Below are 23,215 nucleotides of genomic sequence, written 5' to 3' on the forward strand. Positions count from 1 at the left end.
GCTTTCATCACCTCTGCTGCAGCTCAAGATGCCAGCATGAAGCAACCTGCCCGTAGCAGTGCCTCGCACCTGCATTTCCTGGCATTGCTTTCTCCAGTCCTGCGCATCTAAAGCCATTGCACAGTCCTTGCCCGTGGTGATCCAGGAGATTACTTACCATCGTGCAGGGTGTTTTCCCTGTCAAACGAGAATTTTACAGGAACCGTACACATAAACTTCGAAGGATTTAATTCAAAATGCCTCCTCAAAGAAGTCACAGTCTAATGATCACAAGGGGTAATGTGGTTTAAGCAAGAAAATGGCAAAAAGGAGACAGCCTCCTCCTGACATTGTTCTGGTACGATGACATAGATTTAGTCTGGAAGATGGGGACTACCCATGGAAATAGGGACACAAGAGATTCAGTTTGTTGGATGCTGGAAAGGGCAGGCCATCAAATCTAAAGTAAAATACTCTTCATTTACTCTCATCATGTGCTACGTTATCACCGAGCTTTGTTAGAACAATGGCAGGGCTTTTCAAACAGCTTCCCTAGGGAGACCGCTCTGCAGCTTAACAACCCTTTCACTGGAGATGTGCAAGTGTAACCAAGGGCAGAATTTAGTCTCTTGTCTATTTAACGTGTTTGTGAGGGACTGTATGTGTTTCTGGCACTTTATAATAATAGTAATATAAATGCATTTGGATTATAACAACTTGGAGAAACTATGATTTAGCCCTTTACTGTGTTGTAATTCCCAAATGCATCAACATCTATTTAAGTGCAAAATAGTCTACAGTTTACAAATACAATGCTGCGATTGTCTGCTGTAAAGGTTCTGTATGAGATTATGATTCAACACAAAACAATTCAATGTCTGAAATTTCATTTTTAATGTCAGAGTAACATCAAAAAAGTAGCTCTTTCTCCATATGCAGTCTTGCAAAAAAAATGTATACCAGGGACTTGGTCCTTTCTAATGATTTCTACATATATAACCGCTCATCTCTTATACACATATGCACTTGCAAATAAATAAATGTGGTTGCAGACAGACAATATTTCATCTTGCCTTCTAACCTCCTGCTGTCAAGATATTTCCACAGAAAACCATACACAAATAAAACTAATGGCTCCTCTCTCCCTGACTGCCAGAATAACGTAGGGGACTACTTCTGTAAAACCAAGCTGCTGGATCACTCTCCTTTCGCTCTGCGAACAAGCACAACTGTGCAGCATCTGCTGAGATTGCCTTTTCTGTCATATAACCTATTTGCATTAACTAAAGGATTTATAAGAAAAAACACAACCACAGTTTTGATTTTAACTACATAAAAAGTGATTTATCTTGGACCTATTACTGAGGTCATCAAAAGCTTCTCAATTTAGTGCACAAAAAAGGGAAATAAAATGTTTGAGTAACCCAACACAAAGTGCTAGGATTCCCTGTGACCTCTGAAGTGCTCTTTTATTGTTCAGGCATTTTTTCCTCTGCTATCATTAGATGGGAGTACAGATACACAGAAGGTAAGAAGTGTTGATGATCAAGAAAATCCTTATGTTTTAATATAGGCAAAGTTCTCATTTACCATCAGTTTTGCCTGATTATGTTCAGTAGCAGATATCTCTCAGATTTAAAGCCAAGAAGTTGAAAAGATTCAGAACTGTTCTAACCCTCTACTGAAAAACTGGTGGAGTTCAATTAATTAATTTTCAGTCAGTGATAATTTGCAGTATCCTGAGGATTTTCTTTCCCCAAATTTAGTTCATAAAATATTTCAGTACAGTTCACAGATTGTTTTTTTTTTAAGAACAAGCAAACAGTTTAAAAGCTTACCCACAAAAGAACAAAACACAGGTAACAGAGGTAAAAGTTGACTTACAGGTTAAGTAATTTTGTTTTCCTACTAACAAAATTAAATTCAAAAGCATTCTGTTTATTAAAGACATAATAACAAGTAGGCATAATAACAAGTCATAAAACAAACATCTTAACAGTCTTTAAACATAACAGAATTGATATGCATAATGAAGTACGGATTTAAAATATGTATTTCAGTTTTGCTTTATATTCCCTTTACATTAACACCTCCAACACTCATACACAGCATTTAGGCTGCCCCAAACAATTAACAAGGACTTTGTAAAGGCTCTAACAAAACTCCATCGTAAACCAGTTTGAAATATTCTGTAACACAGAAAAACAATGAAGAAAAAAGGATGTGTTCAGTGGATCTAAGCAAGTTGTTGGATGCACTGAAAGTTGGAGGTTCAGTACGCAGAGGTAGCTCAGTAAGGGTACTTGCAGTGTTCTGACTACTTAGCATTGACACAACCACAGTACGTTACTGTATGCCTGAAGTCTTCCTATATCCTTAAAAGAAGCAAGCACTCTTTCTGGGCCTGTTGCTTTGCCATTCAAAACCCACAGAAAGAGTCATCAGTTTCAGTGGGGGTTGGGATTAAGTCCTTACATACTCTGGAAGTTCAGGTTTATGGAAGCAAAACAAAACCACACTGTCCTGTGTCTGAACTCTCCGTTGCAAGGAGGGTTTTTAAGCCCAAAGGATTTTTTTCCTCATGTTACTGGCTAGCAGGCTTAAAGAAGGGGAACCTTGAATTTGGTCCAAGAACACGCACGCTGTTCTCTTCAATTACCTGACAGGTTGGCCTGCTGGTGGATGTGACTGTGCTACCTCCGGGTGTGCTCATCAAAAGCGTGAGCTCGCTGCCCACTGCCCTTTGGCATCACTGGCTGGTGAGAGCAGAGCGCAACCCTAGGGGACACGGGTCCCTCAGCCCCGCCACCTGCTCAGTGTGCACAGCCTGATCCCCTGCCAGGGAACACAAGAATCCAGCATGTTGCCACCTCAGCGTACCTTTGTTACATGGTCATTTTATTGGTGATGACAATGCTGAACAAAGTGATGCTGTCAGCTCCCAGTTGTTTTTCTCACGGGTGACAACAGAGCAGTCTTGCACTGACTGGCCATCAGGTAAAGCACTGATGATTGGTACCAGATTACTTTCCTGTTGTTCACAGGAGTAATGGACTAGGAATAACAGACTAGGTAAACCAAACACAGATTATTTCACGAAGGCAAAAGGATATGAATTTCACATGCCTACTGTCATACAAAAGATCTTTAGCTTGTGTAAATGGCTGTAGTCTTATCAGAGGTATGATAATTTACATCTGCTAAAGATCTGCTCCTAGGTGTTTGCACCCAGTTGCACCATTAACTGCAATGCTAACCGTGCCACACATGAAACTTCTGCATTTATATTGATCCCACTTTGACTTGTTTCTTTCATTCCTTTTAATGTTTTAATGCACAATTGCCAGCATAGTTTTTGCGGATGGGCACACTTCAGAGTCTGGACTAGAGTACACTTCTGGCATCTTAGTCTCCTGGACAAGATGCAGTGCTGACTATGTTTAAGTATATGCTTGTATTCCTTTCTCTTAGAAATAGTATCTTGTATTCTTTTTCATGTAAGTTTATTAAAAAGAGTAACATTTTATTTTTAAAAAAGTTGTGACTGATTGTCAAATCAGCTAAGACAGCGTTGCTGTTGCTATAAGAATCCTTTTAATTGGAAAAAAAAATATTGTCAACTTTCTTGTCCTCACAAGCTATTATTCATTAACAATGCAACAATATAGAAAACATAGCTTGGCTTACTACAATAAAGGCTCTGCTGAATATTAGCATCCTAAATTCTGTCACTGTGGATCTCCATGCATTGCATCAGGGGAAGGAAAAGAAAAAAGAAAAACAAGAATTTGTGTTCTTCAGGGGTAAATTATAAAAGATCTCCTAGCTGCAAACACAAATACTTCACTCATAACCCAAGCACCAGACCATTTCTTTGAAGAAGCTTATGAGGCATTTAAGATATACAATGGCACAATATCATACAATGGAATTGAAAGAATTTTCTTGAGAAACCATTAACTTTGAAGGAATGTCTAGACAACTGTGTCAACAAATGCAAATAATTCATGCTTCTCAGCTTCTATCCAATGGATGGCCCCATGCTGAGTATACACAAACTCAGAAGAAAAAGGCATGTCACAGTCATATGACTAGGGAGCGTAACAGAGTCACACAAAAATTCAAGTCAATCTTGGAAAAAAAACCTTCAGAAAGCTCTTCCCCAGGGTAAGCCAGCAGTGGGATAAGCTTCTGGTCATTTTGGCTAGTTTAAAACAGAGTCTTACAGCTGGTGCACCCTGGCTTCAAAGCAGGGGCAATGGAAGAAACAGCTGTTAGTCATGACCATTCACTCCATTAGAAAAATAAAACCTAAAGGACTCCAAAATACTGTACAACCTCTTGCAGTAACCAACAAAGTAGCTTCTGGAAACAATGCTTTTGCCAAAAATGCATCTGTAAGGCACTTAACAGGTATCTTTTTAATATATATATATATAAAAATAAAATATGCACTGAAGCAACATTCACAAATACCCAGTTGTCTCAATTGTCTGTGTGTACAGTATAGTACATATATACATTCACTGTGACGGCCATCTCCGTAATTATACCTTCACAGGTGCTTTGGGCTGCCTGGTTAACTTCAGTGCCTGTGAAGAGGAAACAAAACAGTCACTTTTTTATATTCTCCAAAGACAACCAACAGAACAAGACAAGATTTTAATTTATAAGGGGCAAGAGAATGCTGTGTGACTTCTGGGAGGCTGAGTGAGGAGCCAGCATGCAGCTGACAGGCCGCTCTGGGATCTGTGATGATGTTTTTCTCTCTGATAGCCCATCACAACCTCCCCAGCTACAGACAGTCTTCACAGCGGAACCACAAGGAATATGGCCACAGTGCCAGTAAAGGAAGCGGAGGTGGGTCTCAGATGTCTTTTAGAAAGCGACTATTTGAACCCCACTCAAACCACTTGTGGCACAGATATGAGAGCTTCTGACTCACGTAGGGAAAGACTGTGAAGAACATTTCTGCCAACACCTTTGTGTTCCCTGGCCTCCTTCCATATGGCTCGAAGGCTGCTCAGAGTATAGTCACTGCCGCAGGGGTGGATGTCGGGCACCCCTGATGTCTATACCCTTCCGAGAAAAGGTAAAAAGAAACCAAAGTCCATCAGCCCAGAGGTGGTCTTATGCCAGCGGACACTTGATGTCTTTGTAGCTCTAGTCTACTCTTAACTGAGGGAAACCACTTGCCTTTACCTGATGGCTCTGCGTTCCCCACAGGGTGGGCCAGCTATGGTAGCTGAGCTATTTATTCAGTGTGTGACAGTTCACCTCAAATGGCAGGCGACCGTGCTTCTGGCTTGGCTGGAAGCAGCCCCTCTAACCTGGGAGGCAAACGCAGCAGGCTTAAAAGGTCTCAGGTTTTCAGCTGCTCCTGTGTGACACGGCGTGGTCACTGTGAGGATGCCTGTTGCTGGTGTGCTCTGCAACAAAAAAGCTCAGCGCTTTCTTGTGCGGGACGCATCAGCCTGAGTGAGAGGGAAAATCCTGAAATTTGGAACCTCTGCTTCCCTTAGCCTTTTGGGTGAAGTGCCCGGGCAGACTGGCAGTTGCAAGTCGAGTAAGAGACTTATCGTTTCTGGAGGGCTGGCTAAACAAGTGATTTTCAGTCTGAGAGATGTCTGATGGGTCTTCTTATTGTAGATATTAACCTTTAATATTGTACATTTAAAGCTTGTAAGCACTGCTTGAAAAACGCTCTAGCACAAATGTAAACCCTTAAAAAAATCCAAACCTTTAAAAATAAATAGGCTATATTCCCCTCAGAAACACCAGCTTTCAGAAACACCAGCATTTAACTATTGTTAAATCTAGCCATTTGAGATTAGTCTTTTGGTTATTATTCAGCAAGAGACTTTGGAGAGAGACATCATTTCACATTTTGTTTGGGGAAACAGTTTTTTAACTTTGTAGTCTGGCAGATTCTGCTGCCATATTTACAAACTAGAAATACCTTAGTGTAGATGAATCTCTAAATATTTAAATTCAATTTCATACAACCAGATCACATGTACTATCATAATTAAGTAAGAATGTCACTGCAGATGAGTACTGTGACTGGATAACCGTCTCCCCCTGCAAGAGAGATGCCAAAATGAAGCCAAGGTGTTTATAGAAAATAAACATCAAGGGTGATGATGACATGTTTATTTTCAAAGCAGGAGACCATTATCCAGTCACAACATTCACTTCTATTATACTTATTGCAACTGTACCAGACCCAACCTCATTGATTTTTTTCAAAGAGTAATTAAAATAACATTTGTAAATAATACAGAAGACCAACTGAAGAAACTGCTGCAACAGAACAACAATCCCCCAAAGTGGCTCTACAGCAGCATTACAGTCTGATTAGCACAGGAGGTTTATTTGATGCTTAATGAATAAGAAACTAGTGCTGGTGAACTGTAAGTCTCTCCAGTACTGGCTGACTTTTCTGATGCCCTGTTTAAAGGCAGTGTTAACTTGCAGTGACTGACAGCAGCCCCTAAAGGCCATTATCACCCCTGAGGATCAGGGAGGTCTGGATGAGCTCCAGCCCCACTCCTGGTCTTGTGGCAGCAGAGAGCAGTTAGATGATGAAGAGAAGCCAGCATTGCAGGGATCGTTCACCAGCAGTGTCAACTTTAGGCTATCTTTCTGCAGGAATAGCAATGGAATTTTCTTTACACAAGCTGTAATGTCTCCTGATAATTTCTCATTTAAAAAAAAGACTCTTGGACTCATAAGAGAAACGACACATGATTCTCAATTTCTATTTTCAGATACTACAATACATGCGTCTTAGTAAGGTCTGATTTGTGGACACAGTTCCTGAACATTGAGAATTTTCCTGCTTTGTGCCATTCAGGTAAGCAAAAGTGGAGCCACATAAAAATCACAAATGTGGGGGATTTTAGCATTCAAGTTAACAAGGTGACTTTGGTGAAGCTACTAAAATGGAAGTCTGTTGGGTTTTGCTGAAAATTCTAAATACGAAAGTTATAAAAAAAATTTTTCTCCACTGAGAAGTGGAGAATACAAGGTACTGGTGGCACTGGGCTTCCCACAGCTTCCCAACCTTCATCTAAAATGGCTGTCAAAGACAAAGCATCAGCTTCTTGATCCTTATTATCTCAGAAAATTAAAGATAGCATTAAAATTAGTTGCATGGACTAGCTTTCTGCGAGGTGGTTACTACTGTTCTGAGAACCTGACCAAAACCATTGCAATTATTTCATGTCAGATGTCAGTAGCTTCAATTTGTATTGCAATAGGCATAATTTGAATCAGGGATGTCGATGCAAAAACCTCTAGTTATAGTCAATAATCCTAACAAACTATCCCATGCCATAACTGTGGCATGAAATGTGATGCATCAGACTTCTAAGACTTCTTACTGTTGTACAGGGTGACCCAAGTAGAAAAAAAATAATTAAAAAACTTTACATCCTGCTTCCATTCAATTCAGGAAGTGCCCTCATTTTACCCAATTTCCCCAGCACCCACACCAGTGGACAGATCTTTGTTACTTCTCCAAAAGGGAGATCCAAAGCTGTGGTTATTAGCTAAAGACAGAGACATTCTTATTGGGCATAATCTGAATTCGTAATTTGAATGAATTCATAATCTGAACTAACTGTAGAGGTCTGACTTCAAGATTTGAACCTTTTCAGAACCAAGGGGGATAAAGTTCTGCATTTTTAATTTGACACTACTGTGACTATCACTGCCATAGAGGGAGAAAAGGAACAGAAAAATCCTACCATGGAATCCTCAAGAAGGAACCTAAGGAGTTTAAGACGTGTTTAGGTATTTTTTTTAACTCATAGCACACCAGCCATTATAAATCAACACCAGCGATTCTTACCTTTTGCCTAGAAACCATCCAAGATTTTATTGTTGGTACCAACAGACTGCCAAGAAGAATCTGAGCAGGATGATAGATGAGTAAGGGGACGGAAATTAAGGATAGGTGCTCATAACCCATAAATACTATCTTCAGCATTGGAATCCCTGTAGGCAGAAAAACAGCAGACACTCACCTCAGACTTTAAGCTCCAGATAAGAGCAAAGCATTTTATATGGCACTGACATTTCACACACACACACAAAAAACCAAACAAAACCCAAACAAACAAACAAACCCAAACAAAACAAAAAAACCCCAAATGAACTCAAAAGAAACAAAATGAGGACTCAGAAGTTTTGTATAAAAAAAACAACCCAAACAAATCAGCAAGAACATGAACAAAAAAAATAAACGGCAGAGAAGGTTCTGTGGCAGAAAGGAAGGAATAGGGGAATGCCATAAAAGATCTTTTATAATTATTCTATTAGCTGTCAAACTCCTGCTGAAGATTTGATATAAAATACGTTCTGCTATCGCATGCCTGTTGGGTTGCTGAGCATCACTCTGTGCTGCTTATTTACTTCTTCCTCTCTCTCCCTGTGCTCTGGTTTGTGTTTTCATGATCGCCCTCCATCCAACCTGCCTGACTCCTGCTTGCAACCTTTCTTGAGTCCCTTCACCGCTGCAGGAGGGTTGCGTTTCCCTGGCATAGCCCCTGCCAGCTGGTGAGTACCCAAATGACAGCCCTCCCTGCTTCGATTCATGCAGTCAAGGCAGACTCAGGTGCCCTACAGATGAGTGCTCACGTGTTAGAGAACAAAACTCTCTACTCTATCTGTATGTTTCAGAAGAGCTACATACAGCATGAGAGAAAAGGTTTCGTGAACCAAGTGAGCAATATGAAGTGGTCACATCTATGAAGAGTTGGGGAGCAGCTGAGTACAGAATTTGTCAGATGCTGGAAGAAGTGACTGTTAAGAGCTAAAGATGGGCCATTTTTCCTAAGAGCTCGAATTTGCACTCAGCAGTGCTAATTCCATTAGATACCTCCATGCACAATTTTCCCACTTGACGATGTGATACGTAAAATTAAATTTGATCTAGTTTTGCAGTAATTAAACTGATTATGTTTACTTTGAACATATTGTTCAAAATTACCTGCTTAAATCTTTGCTACTGTGCTCCACAAAGCATAAGTGTGGGCAAAACTTGCAACCATCTCTGTCTCACTTGACCAGACATTTGCACAGTCACCAACAAGAGCAGCTGTGATCCCTCAGGAGCCCCCCTGAGAACATACCTTATTTTTTCCCTCATCTTAAATGTCATTCTATGAATCTTCCACCAGCATCAACCTTGCAGCGAAGCAGACTACACACGGTTTTCAGAGAGCTCATCTGTCTGTCTCCTTTCTTAGCAATGACAAAAAGCTGAGCGTAGTGCTACGAGCCCTCCGTTCCCCCATCAGAAGATGTTTCAGATCAGCCAAAGTCGCCGCGTTTACATAAATGCTTCTCTGTGTCCCGGACAAATTCCCATTCTCAACACCATTTCAGGTTTCCCTTAACGAAAGCTGCCTTCTCCCTATGTGAGGAAGCAGCTTATTTCTTGAATATTACCATTCCACCAGTGCCCCACTATTGCCGACACATGTCTGGGCTTGCCGGAATCTTCATGATGTTTCCACAGCACCGTTTCTTGTAATTATTTTCATTGGCTTCATCACATTACACCACTAACAATGCTGTCCCCATACCAGTAGCCTTTACTTAGCGGACATTTCCAGGGAAAGATTAAATCAAATAAATAAAGGCTTGAGTGCTTAATTTCAGTATTATAATTAACTTCAAAACAACATCATGGACTTATCACACAGTAGGGCTGCTTATTATTAACACTAGTTTCTGGGGCTTGGGGTTAGTTAGTATTGGGATAGAAATTAAATGGACATCCACATGATATTAAGGAGTGTAATTTACTTCAGATGTCCATCATACTGCTTTTGTAAACAGATAAAAGGTTTTATTGCCCATTTCCAAGTTTGGAATTGACCCTTGTGGGTCCTTTCCTGTTCTCTAACCACAGAAAAATAGAGTCCCAAGCTATGAACATGCTGTATTTATGTTTGTAAGACAGTACCTGGTGTTTTGGTAGTGCAATTTCACCCACAGATCCAAAAACACTTAAGTAAGCCGAACAGGACTCCTACAGAGAATCAGAGAACACTAAAATGACTAGCCTAGGATCACACAGAAAACTAAGGGCAGAGATGTGAACAGAATGGACCCAAAGTGACGGAGACACACTTTAAATTACTGTACATTTTCTGAAAGACAAGATGAGAAATTCCAGTCTAAAAGATAAATTCTCTAGAGGAAAGCTATTTCAGTAAACTAGGAAAAGAAAATTATTGTTGTCAAATACAAATACAAAATACTGTAATTAGTGTGACAATATAATTAGATCACTGGGTGGAAAGAGGTTCTTAATTCACAGCTTGTTTAAATACATGTCACAACAATAGGTTCCTGTAAGCTACTAATGTGCAATTAAAGTTCCTGTTATTTACCAGGAAAACCTAACTGGTGAAAAGAAGAAATAATAATCATTTTTGCAGGTAAGCATTATTTCAATGGAAAGAAAAAGCCCTGTTGGCTTCTTATGCACTTTCTGATTTTTGTAAGTCCAACTTTGCCAGTATGCAACTCTCTCAGAAAATACTTCATGACAAGGGACCCAGAAACTACAGTCACAAATGCTTGCATCAGAAATATTACCACAAAGCTAAACAGAAATATTTTTTTTTAAAATGTTGTCAGAACTTTTTTGTAGCAATACATTGTAACTGCAGGCATCAGTATGACTGCTAATGTTTTCCAAATGCATAAAACTCATGCAAATTCCTAATTAGGAAAAATGTATTTTAACAGTTACTTTTCCCTCTCTTAAAAAAAAAAAATCACTGTACTTTTTTCTTTAAATATATATAATGTATAAAAAACACTGGGAGGGGGCACACAGGGGGACAGGACGACCAAAATGAAAACCAAATCCCAGCCAAAGGAAGAAAAGTGACATTGTGACGCCTGGGCTGATGCTGTACGCTCAATCTGAGCCCATAATGCATTTTCAAGATGAGATCATGACCCAGCACTAAGAGAAGCTGTAACAGAAACACAGACACTGACTGCTACAGTAGTGACGTGAACAGGTGTGGCTGTAACAAACCTACGGAAGTGTGAGTGAGATGAGTTTAAATCTTTCAGATAGATAGCAAGGAATGAAGGTGCTAAACAAAACCGATATGGTTATCCTTATTTTGGGCTGTCTACTCCTCTTTTCCTCATCTTTTATAGCATATTGCTTCCAGTGCTAATGGAGTATGACAGCTACACCAAGTCTAAGATAAATAAAGTTTTGCACAGGACCAAATCACATATATTAAAACCCAGACCACCACCTTAGTCTTAAGTGTCCTGAAAGTACACAGCAGCTCCTCCCTCCTCCCATGCCTTAATATTACTAGGGTACTTATTTGCCATCTGGAGCATTAAGGCTGCATTCAGACGTGTGAAGAATAATGCCTGTAAGGATTTTTCGTTTCCTTTTCACAGAGCCATTAATCAGGCTTATCTGCATTTCAGGGTAATTGGACTGACTTCTATGGGTCTTCATCTTGATTGACACTGGAGGAGGAACATTGGCATTATCAGTTTATAGACAGTCTTTAAGTTTTAAGACTGCTGTCATGATCTGAAGGTTCATACCACAAACACCTATTTGTGTTGCTGTGGTTTATGCAGTTACAGGCTTCCAGCAGCTTGGTTCAACTCCTCTGCCAAAGATCCTCACTCACTATCTACCATGAGAACTGAATGGCGAAGTGCTCCTCTGTGGTTTCTTGCCAACTTGTGCAGCTTTGCTCAAAGCAGGGGTGTAACAAACTGTTGAGTTGCCAAAATCCTTTAAATGGGATTTATTGCACGAATGTGTGTCCAACTCCTGGATCAAAGCTGACCAAATACAAGTCAGGGTTGTATCCCATCCACCTCCAAAGAAAATGTGATACCCAGCTGGGTGAGAAAACAGCACCTCACCTGAGCAGGACTAGTGTCGTGTCTCAGAAGAGAGGAAGCACTGAGATCATCTCACAGATGGCCCTTACAAACAGGATCATTGGTGTTCCCAGCTTTTTACCCTGAACTTCCCTCTTCTCCTTTGTTTGGCTATGTTTCTCCTACCAGCACTCCCCCGTGTTCCCATCTTCCTCCTTGCTCTTTGGCTCTGGTATTCAGAGGCTCTTTTTCTTTTTTCTGTTTGTATTCTCTCCCTTTCTTTCTTCCTCCTCTTCTCCACTCCCATGCTTCTAGCCTGCCTGGGTTTGCTTCCCAAGACCTTTCATTCTGCTCACTTGTAGCAGTGTAAATTTTGGGTTCTTCCCCTAAAATCACAGTCCCACTGCAACCGAGAGAAGAGTTAGGCCTGTGACATGGAGCACATTTCATTTTTCTCCCTGTTTGTGTCCTCACTCTGCCCATTTCACCCAAGAACTTTGCAAACCTGAGGAAAAGCCAGCAAGGCAAAAGCTGTTTATCCGTGACCTTCAACAACGGCAAGGAGGAGTGAGAGGGCTGCTCTCACCGGTCTGGTATAGGGAAGCCCTGTTTGCTCTCCATTGCTCCAGGGCATTCCAGTTTGGCTCCAAGGCTGTGGTTTATCGGCCCCAGTCAAAGGCCACTGTTTCTCTAGTAGCCTGCACGACTGAAAGCTCCCTATCATTCCTCCAGCTCTGCACCCAGCATAACCTCCCACATCCTCCCTTTTCCCCTTTGCTACTTTCACACTTCGTAGTCACCTTCGTAAAAGGCCCATGAAAATATTATGCTGTGCTTCACTACATTTAGTTAACTGTAAAATAATAATAATAAAAAATCCTAAAAGATTTGAAGGTATTTTTAAGAGAATTTAAATATAGGACTCTTTTCATCTAGCTATCACTGCAGTAATATAAATGAAGCAAATTAATTTTAATGCTCCAAGGTACTGATTCTGTGTCACTGTCACTGACAGGATCCAACTAGACTTTATGAGATGGCATTTGACTTTATGGAAGTGAGCACTATGCACGCATTTACAATTTTACAGGGACTTTAAGCTGTCATGCTGAAAAATGTTTATAAAACATTAATCAAAAAATGCCTCTTTAATACAATGCATTGTCTCAAAGATGTTAGAAGGCACATATTGTAAATGGATTCTTTTTCTGACTAAAGTAATTTCTACCAAAAGCCTTTCCCCACTGCTATACAAGTACACAGTGTGGAGAGATAAAGAGCACTTTCTCAGCACATTACTACCTGATCCAAACACTTGGGAAATCACTAATGTACAGCATGCCATATTTCCATGTCACACATGACACATTTGTCTAAAATTACCCAACAGAGTTTGACATTGCAGCATATTCCATAGCAGGGCTTTCAACTGACATCTGCCAAGTAAGAACTTCAAGTAGGAGCTTTCTTCTTCTAACAAGCAAGTAAGAGTTTTCTTTTATCCTATACCCACGATGGAAGTGATAAAACAGAAGTACTGGAAATCAGGGGTTTTTTTCTGTTTTAATATGTTTATTTTATGCTTGCTGAATGTGTAAGCTCCCCTTAAAGCACTGTTTCATCATTTGCTGTTTTCTATCACATTGCAATGGGTTCAGAGAACTTAATAGAACATTTTTATTACCACCAAAACGTAGGCCATTATCTCTCACACCCAAAGCAGAATTACTGCTAGATGCTCTGCTTACATACTCCACTGTATAGGTTTTTCCCCTTGAATGTCTTCACAACAAACAATTTATCCTAAAACTTTATTGCTTACATTACTGATACACATTCCAAATCACAAAACGCTGCAGCATTTCTTAGAAAAAGAGGTTTGGGGCAAAACAAAGAGGTCATCACTGGGGCTATGCAAGGACCAGGCGTTCAGGCATCAGAATGCCAAACAACCCTCGTAAAGAGGCAGAGGAAACACTCTGAAGAAAAGCCTTAACCTCTGGATTTTCAGTTCTCCCTTCTACTCATCTATGCATTTCAGAACTCTCCGTTGCCATAATCTTCAAGTGTAATATACAAAATGAATGAAATGTATGACGGTAGCTTCTCTGACACTCTCCATGCTACTCTCTCTCTGAAGGATCCTCTCAGGGGTTGATGTGAAGGGAACATTAGTAGGTCAAATAGCTATTTCTTCTTTTCAGCTGAGAAAAGGCCTGTAAAGAGGGGCATATACTGCATTAAACCCCTCCTAAGCTGCCAGAGCGGAAGGTGTCCGAGTTCATTGCTGCAAAGACAGTGCCAACTGAGCACCTGAAATTTTACTGCCAAGTTTCACAATAGTATCGCATACAGCACACTGACCGCATAGTGGGAAAGGGTGGCAAGATCTAGGCAAAATCCAGTTTAGAGGATTAGAAAAAAGTTGTTCATGCAGATAGCTACCAGAATGGCAAGATGCTGCTAATCTTCCCTTTTCTTCCCAGGCAAGTCGTATTGCCACGGTTAGTTTTGAGGAGACAGAAGCTTACATACTCTGCCTATCCTCAGGGAAAGCTAGCCAGGTATAGAAGGCATTTCTTGCCCTTGTCCAGACTCTGTTAGAGATCATGACAGGAGAAGATGCTTTTGAGAAATCAAGTGCCTAAGGATTCTTTTTCCTATATCCATGCCCTCTCCAAAGTATGCACTGAACTCAGGTTAAATGCTTTTCCCTCCGGACCAGTTTGTTTCAGTTATGGGAATAGCTAAATGATAGCTGACAACCCACAACAATACAAATACTTGCTCGCCTCTGAGTATTCCCATTTCAGCTGAAGAAAGTACCTTCTAACATAATATGAAATCACACCACATTGGAAGGCAAATGTTACCTGAAGCTGAGCCTTAAACAGGCAGCCAAGCTCTTCCTCAGGTGAAAAATTCCTCAGGGAAGAAACTGGTAGCCCTTTCCAAGGCCCGCTCCAGCTGTAACTCTGAGATTTCTTTTGCTCTTAGCCCTAACCAAGTTATTCTAAACCTTACAGTAATTTTGTACTCTGCAAAGGAATCAAGGCTGAGCAAAGTAACAGACAACCTTTGCTACTGTCTTGTCCAGAAGTAAATAATGTCAGGAGTCCACTCGCAGTGGCTAGGCAATGGTTTACAGCAGTAAAATGGTTTGTGGCACTTATGGTTCAATCACACCTTGGTGTCAAAGCCTAGTGTTACCATGGAAATCTGATTTTCCTGAAGGTATAAAGAGATCATCCATCACGATGCACAACCACAACTGCCTCCAGGTGACAGGACACTCCCTCCCTGACTGGGAAGGATCTACAACGTTTGTAGCAGTTGAGACTACATTTCCCCTGCCTTTTTGCCCACATACATGCTGTATGAAGACTTGGGCTTAAAATATTTTCAGGGAAAAAAGACGATTCTTTCAGTATGTTTTCATATTTCAGGTCAGCGATAATGTAATGGAAAGCAAAAACCAGGTTCACAAAGTGATAAAACCAAACATTTGACAGGGAGGTTTTATAAGGGATGGGTGAGACATGAAGGGAGTTTGGAAGAGCTGCAGAGGAAAACTGCAAGATGGAGAGCTATCCTAGCTCAGTCTGGAGGTCTGCGTGGACCCTCATCTTCAAAAGCATTTTCACCTTCGTCCCTCTCCTTGGGAAAGAACGATTATTTACCCGAATATTCAACAAGCCCTTGCATTACATTACATGACTTACCTCTTTGGGTGGCCTAGAATTATTGGGAAGGCTCTGTACTGAATCAGAGCAGTGTGGTCACATATGGGCCATATAGTTATGCTAGGATGCAAGAATTTCACTGAGACCCACACCACTTTGTAAGAGATTGGATGGTCTAATAGTTAAGTAAAGAAGGAGAAGGAAGAAGAGAAATGAATGAGAAATAAAGTATTTCTTTTGCTATAACAAGAACTAAAAAAGAAGAAAACTTAATATGCTTTGAATGCTTTCATTAATTCTTGTTCTTCAGATAGCTGGCTCACTATACTGCTCAGAGAAGCAGTAATTTAAGTGCAATGTAAATACAGTTACTAAGAAACAGCACATCTTGATACTTTTTTTTGATTTTTTGCTTCATAAGTTTTAAGTAAATAAAAATGTAAAAGCTGGGAGGAAGAGAAAGAAAGTACAGTTTTGTCTATTTCTGGGTTTTCAACGTGTGCATTCAGATTAGAAGTGATGTTTAACGAACAACACAGGCAATCTTACCAGATGCTAACAATGAAACATTTAACACCAACAACTGAAGACTAGTGCTTTAGACTCCAAAACACCTCCACCTGTCTGACAATATGGTAGTAGCAATTAGTTAACAGGGAATTAAAGAATTAATTGAACCACCATAAGTCATATTTTAAAGGTGACCTATCCTTAATTTGGCACCACAACGTGGGCACAGCAATGTTGTAAACTTTTCCTCACACTTCAGTGCTGTTTTTTTTTTAATTGCTTGGGTATCAGTTCACTCTTCATACACGTAACTTACTCAAGGCACAGGATAAATTCTTCCTTATAATTCACTGGCAATATCTAAGCTATGACATTTAAACCAATGAGATATAAACACTTCCTTCCCTTCTTCATAATTCTTGTAGCCAACACTTTTTGAATATTTAACAGATTAGACCTACTAATGAAAGGAATTCTGGACAAAGAGATTGACAAATGTTCTAAAAACACAAAGCTGCGATTTGGTTTATTTGATTATTTCCTTGAACATTACTGCCCTTTCCACACAAAGCTGAGGCTAAGATTTCTTAGCATTAAACTTTTGATTATGTGGATTTTATTTACACATATTAAAAAAGCCATTACAAACATGTGTTATAGTTGTTCTAACTGTATTTGCAAGCCCAAGCAGGAAAGGGTTATGCTCCGAACTGTTTCATACTACCTTTTAATTAGATTTTTTAAAAGGTTTTTTTCCTTCTGAAACCTTGATGCAAAGAAAAATTTGATACACAAATCCATTATAAATGGTAAAACAAGAAAACACTTCTTTTCATAAAGAAAAAAGTTAGGAATACTAGCTTAATTTTTCCTTTAATTCTCTCTTCATTTGATTTCTGTGCCCAAGAAAGGAAGATACGAGGCCAGAAAAGCCTTAATGCTCCAGTCATTCGGGAAGGCATTTTGAGAAAACAGCTCACTACCTAGAAATACTGAGGGATACTATTTCTGAAATTCTGTGGACTAGGGTTATGTGCTTGCTGTGGTCATGGCAGCTTTTAGAGGAGGATCCTGCGTCCAGATTCCCAAGACTATCGTGTAATAGGAGATTTCTAAATTTTGCTGCTGCTGTTGATTTTTCACATCTTTGCACCCACTGTTTTAGAAGTGTCTGGAGTCAGCAGCTCAGACTGGCTGCCAGAAGGTGCACTGAGAGCTGCAAATGTAGATGCAACTCTCTCAGGGAGACTCAGCATCATCTTCAATACTTGCCAGCTTTAGTATGGGTGACACTTGTAGCCTCTGCCAGCTTGAGGTAAAAAAAAATAAATCTTGAGTCATGTCCAAACGTGGATCTTCCCAAGGGTAACCTGTCAGCTGTCTGCTGAATATAATGTAGTTTCTTAAAGTAGGTAAATTAACTTTAACTGTTTTTGGTGGGGAGGGAGAGCTCTTCTGTCATTATCATTTCACAGATGAATATGTGTGTTTATTTTTTTTATTATTATTATAAAGAGGTATGAGCTTGCTGTCATTAAAACTGGCAATCTGGTTTTTAGTGTCTGATCCAATTACGTGTACATCTGGGAAGACACACAACCAAATAAATAATTGGAGAGGTGCAACTCTGAAATGACAATTGTTATTCATCGATCTCTTTCTGCAAGTCAAGATTGAGAGATGTAAACTTCAAGTGAATGAGATCTCCTGGGTGAGATTCTTCAGTTCAAACACAGTAAACAACTGTTGTCCTCTGATGCACATTTTAGTACTGCTGGAGGCAAACTTTCTAAATATTAATAAAAAACCTATACAGATGAAAAGGAAGCCTTGGGAGCCAGTACAGAATTTCTTGCCACATTCTAAGCCTAATCAAAGAAACATACGTTTCAGGTCCAAAAGGAAAGGAGTTTCCCTAATTTACTCTAGTATTCCCCCTTCTGGAATCACAGAGAGGTCAAGATTGAGTAAATTGCAATAGATTGAACATGCTATACTGCGAATCTGTGATTAGAAAACCAAGGGAGAATCAGGTACTTGGTGTCCAAAAGCCACTATAACTCACCAGATGATACCATTTCCTACTTTCGGAATGGCCTGCCACCACCTTTCCTTCCCAAAAGTACAGCCCCTAGGGATGCTCTGGTGTGAGGGAGACAAACAGGGGGTGTTTGCCCAGCCACGTATATGAGTAGCAAGGGAAAATAAAAGAGATGCTCTGGCATAGACTATCTCAGCGACAACAGCCTACACAAAACTGTCAGTTTGATTTCTTGTGGAGACAGCCCCTTCAAGTGGGTGGTGGCCTTAGTGTTACAGAAATGCTTACACATGCAAAATGATATCTCACCATGGCTGGATTTGTCCATGAAAGCAGGAAACATTCATACCATTCATACCATACCATTTGGTTTTGTTAGTATTCTGACATAGCAGCTGTACTGGAAACAGCAGCATTTCCTGGCATTCTTTGGGGTGTATCGGGAAGGAAGACATACCAATTACATGGTAATAACCTGACCAATAATATCATTTGATAAGAACTAAATGTTGGTTCTAGAAGACTGCTGAGCTAGGAAAGGCAATCCAGCTGCCTTCAACTTGGGCTACAAGAAAAAAAGATGCAAACATGAGAGAAGTGCAGTATGTGCAGGTGCTTCTGCTCTCCCTACTGTCATATCATGTAACATGAATCCCTCAGTACTTATTTTCCAGGAATGGAGAGAGGACAAAGAGAAGTGGAATCCCAGAGCTGAGGAAAAAGCCCAGGCAATTCCTTGCTGCTGAAGCCCCTTGGGATCCCAGAAGCTGGAACACGAAAGAGTTTCTAACTCTCTGGCAGTAGTGAGGGGTACATATTGGCCCAGACATGGCCTCCATGACACTCATTCTTTCAAGAATATTCCTCCCATCAGCCTCCCTTCTGCCCCAAGGGTCAGCACCCACCAACTCTAGGCAGAGCAGTCACTAGATCATTTTCACTTATATCACTCTACCAGACATGTAGGGAAGAAATGAGAGTAAAAGTCTGTAACGAGTAAGAAAATACGCAAATTCAAGCACTAGTAGCACCAAGAAGTATGACATGATACCAGCAGTAATGTCTCCTGTTCAACACTCATAGGAAAATTTCAAAAGTAAAAGAGAGTATCGAAGGTCTTACTCTTGAAAACTTTCAGAGAGCAATTAACCAGGATTATTTTCTAGATCTATACGTAAAAGTCAGAGGAATTATTTACACACTTATAGCTAGTCACAGTTAGTACCCTGATGAATAATCAATCGCCTTAAAGGACAATTCTCTGCCAGGAACTGAGAACCACCACCACATTTCAAAAATACCACAGAGTATAGCCTGAACACTCACTTAGGGAAATGCACGCAATTTTACCATCTTACTTTCTATTCAATTATTAAGAGATGCCCCCTTTTTAAAATCAAAATGATCTATCTACCTTTTATCTTAACACTAGTTAGAACATTTTGGCATTTTTTTCTGTGTAAAGGAGAAAGGTGATTATCACCACAGAATAAGAGTCTGTGCTTTATTAGTACAGCATTTCACAGAGTTTGGGTGCAGGAAAAGAACGGATGAAACAAAAATCCAGCTAATATTAAACAGCAGTGGTTTATGCTGTATGAATATATTGTTTATCTCTGAAAAATGTTGTAAGGAGGTATCTGTAGAAAATATGAGCAAACTATAGATAGATGTGAGCAGACTGGAGCTACATGTGAGCACGATGCACTCTGTCACATTGTGCAGCTGGGGAACACAGGGGAAAGCACCGGCTGACTAATCCATAGCCCAGATGATCCGTGCACAGACAATTTGAGTTGCCTGTGAATCTGCTTGTGCATTACAGCAGGCTTTTAAGAATTCTTCAAGTACAGAATATCAGTTCCATACCTGTGCAGTAAGAAGCTGAGTATTTAAAAAATATATCTGAATGAAATTAAAACAATAGGAAAAGTTTGTGCTTTGGCTTTTATTTGCAAAATTAGCTCTATTTCCTTAAAGTATTTTGTAGCCTAGAAACTTTGACTGCATTACTTTAAGAATCCCATGGTGAACAAACTGCTACGCTGATAAATCTAAATGGGGAAAAATGTACCCTGCATCACAAACAATGCCCTGATTTTATTATAAACCAACAAAAATAACCCTGTCTTATTTTTTTACCAATCTGCTGCTCATCATACCTACAGTACTAACATTTGCACTTCTGGTAGCCAAAATAGGTAGTGCACTCCATTTTTTGCTGATAAAATAATTTTACATAGTAAATACAAAGAATTAAAATGTTTTTTTACAGTTCTGCATTTTACCTTTGGAGTTGTAACTTCTAGGTAGCAATTCCCTCTCTGCAAAAAATAAAATAATGTTCTGTACTTGACTGTAACTTTTGTTTAAGTGCAAGCAACAACTGTGGTATTTTTTTAGATAAGCCACACTGATAGCTTTGCACTTCCTTGAGGCCTCTTCTCACTGAATGAACTCCAGGGAATGGCATCATGTCGGGCTTTCCAGATGGATTATGTGAAGCCATAGCTCAATGTCATTTTCAATAGCAGGGCTCATAATTAAAGGTCAAATAGTCACTTCATCTGCAATCAATCAATAGAAGAAGTACTAATACTAAGTACTAATCAATCAATGGCAAATGCACTAATAAAAGCCATGCATCAAATGTCCGCATATGTATGTGCCCACATGTACCGTGCATATATGTGAGTAGGGCAAAGGAGAGAAAGAGAACAAAGTGTGGATGAATATGCCAGAGGGCATTGTGAATACTATATTTATCTTCTCTCCTTGTAAGTTTATATCCTGCTTCACTCATTAAGTGAAATACAAATAAATATTAGTTTTTCTGTGTATGTGATGCACTGTATTCAAAAAACTGCCAAAGCACCCAACTCTATGCAGAAATACCAGCTTGTGTTCCTAACTAAGAAACGCAAAGGCACCTACCCTGTGTAATTTGTCCCTACACAAACATGCCCTGCACTCTGATCTTTGAGACAAAAAGTGTGTCAACTGTTCTGTCTACAAAATAAAACCCAGCATATGGAAACAGCACTCATCTCCGTGCAGAGCAAGCGCTTATTCATGGATTCAACAGTGGAAGTGGCAGTTGGCCTCATGAGCATGCACTGCATGGGAATTAGTTGGTTTCATAATATGGTGTGGGAGAAACTGACTTACAAAAGTCTTCTCATGCCTCTCCTATTACCACTTCTAAAGCTTTAAAGCTGTCAGCTCTTCTCCCATTTTAGTCGGTGCCATTCTAAGCTCCCCAGGGAATGGGCCAGACGTACCTATTTGGAGTTTCACCTGCCAAGCTGAGAGAAATCAGTTTCAAAGCTAAAGAACAAGTGTTGGGGGGTCATTTATACACTACCACTGGAATCTTGAAGACAAACAAAGCAGAGCTCCACAACGGATGTGAAACCAGACCCTGAGCTGTGTTTGTTCTTTCAGGCATTGTAATGACGGAGAGGGAAAAACTCTCTCTGCTACAAGAGAACAGAAGGTTTCTCACTGCACCGTTTATAGCAAACACCTCTGGACAAGCAGAAACGTGACAGAACAACAAAAGAGTAAGGGCCAAAGTGCCTGCGTCTGTTCTCATTTCTGCTGAGATCAAAGTGGACAAGACCGTGCTGTGTAAAGATTTAACTGTCATTCAGAAATGGCTGATCCTTAAAAACAAATTAGATCTACTCTGCTTCCACCTTCAGCCAAGCAATAAATGCTCGCTGCTCTGGTTAACATTCCTGTTTACATCACCAGCTCAGGGGCATGCCTCATCGCACTACAGCTTTATAAAACCCAATCATCCCTGTTTACCTAGAAATGTGTGTTTATACAGCTCTATCTTATCTGCGGCTGGTAAAATACCAGCGGTCTCAAAACTAGCCAGCTTGAATCTGATACACAGCAGGCACACCTACGTCGTGCACACACGGTGTAGGGGTGCAGACAGGAGCGGTGGGACCCTCAGGTTTGCCAAAGATGGGCTCCCAGGGACTGCCAAAAAAGAGCATTTCCCCATCAGGGCTGGTGCTTGATTCAGGACATGCTGCTGCTGGTCCCACACAAGACAAGCCTGGAAGCCTCAAAGAAATGCTGACAAGGCTGAGCCCCAGAGATGGCATACAGCATGGGAAGCACTGGTCCCAGCCACCCAGCGATCTCAACGCAGGGCCTCAGCAGGAAGGAAAGGTAGTGCAAAAGTGCAAAGCCTAAGAATGAATTGCATCTTCTGACTAGCCACCTAGAAGGTAAACTTGCTTTCCATGAGATGCCAGCTCTCCAAGGATGAAGGTAAGGCAGTCTGTCCTGAAGCTGACAAACACAACAGTCTGGAGGTGAGAAACAGTCCCACAATACTCCGTTCCACCACCTACTGTTCCATTTCAACTTGCACACTTACCCATGAGACACCTGTATTAGCAGGGTAGAAGTATGTATGGCTAGGGAGAAGCTGTAGGAGTCCTTGTAGTCAAGGTGGCCAAAGTTTTGGGGGCTTTTTGTGTGCTTCAGCAAAGAAAGCTGCAAAATACAAAGCTCGACTCATCAGGCTATGCTAATGAGCGCAGTAGCTTGGAACTGAGAAAATGTGAGCCAGAAAGTCAACAAGCTAGGAGCATCAAACTAGGTTCTTCTTAAGAAGAAAATAAAATATAAAAAGGAGAGCATACTAGCAGAAGTGAACTGACTCAGCTGTGTGCACAGGATGCAGGTCAAGACAAGCTGCCTGAGGATGCTTAGTAGAGTGCGTAAAAGAAATGGAAGAATCCTCATTTTTTCCTGGGTGATGGCAAGTCCCTCTAGGACTTAAATATTGAAAAAGTCTGTGCGTATTTTCTTAGTGTCATGGCAAGCTGCAGAAGTTCTCAACAGAGTGTATATAAAACTGTTTTCACGGGGAGGATACTTACACATTTGTACTGTTAAATACAACCAGCTTCTTTTTTGTGGTTTCACAGGTGTGTCCTAAGTTTATACACACCTCCAAATAGCAAGTACGGTAGTGCGTTATGACTAATTTGTGTGGTTGCTTTCTAGAAATGTAAGTGTAACTGTCCTTCCGAATACAAGCTCATCTATTAGTTGAAGCTTCAGTTTTGTAGAACATTTTGGG

General features: G+C 40.4%; 1 protein-coding gene across 5 annotated transcripts in view; it reads right to left on the reverse strand.

The window, feature by feature from the left end:
• Positions 1-854: 854 nt before the first annotated feature.
• Positions 855-23,215, reverse strand: part of SLC10A7 (solute carrier family 10 member 7) — a 155,013-nt gene continuing 132,652 nt past the window's right edge. For 4 of the 5 annotated variants that reach the window (XM_080373752.1, XM_080373749.1, XM_080373747.1 and 1 more), the window contains 2 exons: positions 7,835-7,980; positions 855-4,571 (listed from right to left, as the gene is read on the reverse strand). In XM_080373752.1, coding sequence (XP_080229878.1) covers positions 4,527-4,571; positions 7,835-7,980 — 191 coding nt within the window. In that variant the 3' untranslated portion in view covers positions 855-4,526. Of the gene's footprint in view, positions 4,572-7,834; positions 7,981-23,215 lie in introns of those variants that run through there. The other variant, XR_013925739.1, reaches the window with a different exon arrangement.

The sequence above is a fragment of the Falco punctatus genome (genome assembly GCF_963210335.1).
Source record: "Falco punctatus genome assembly, chromosome: 1".
Classification (NCBI taxonomy): domain Eukaryota; kingdom Metazoa; phylum Chordata; class Aves; order Falconiformes; family Falconidae; genus Falco; species Falco punctatus.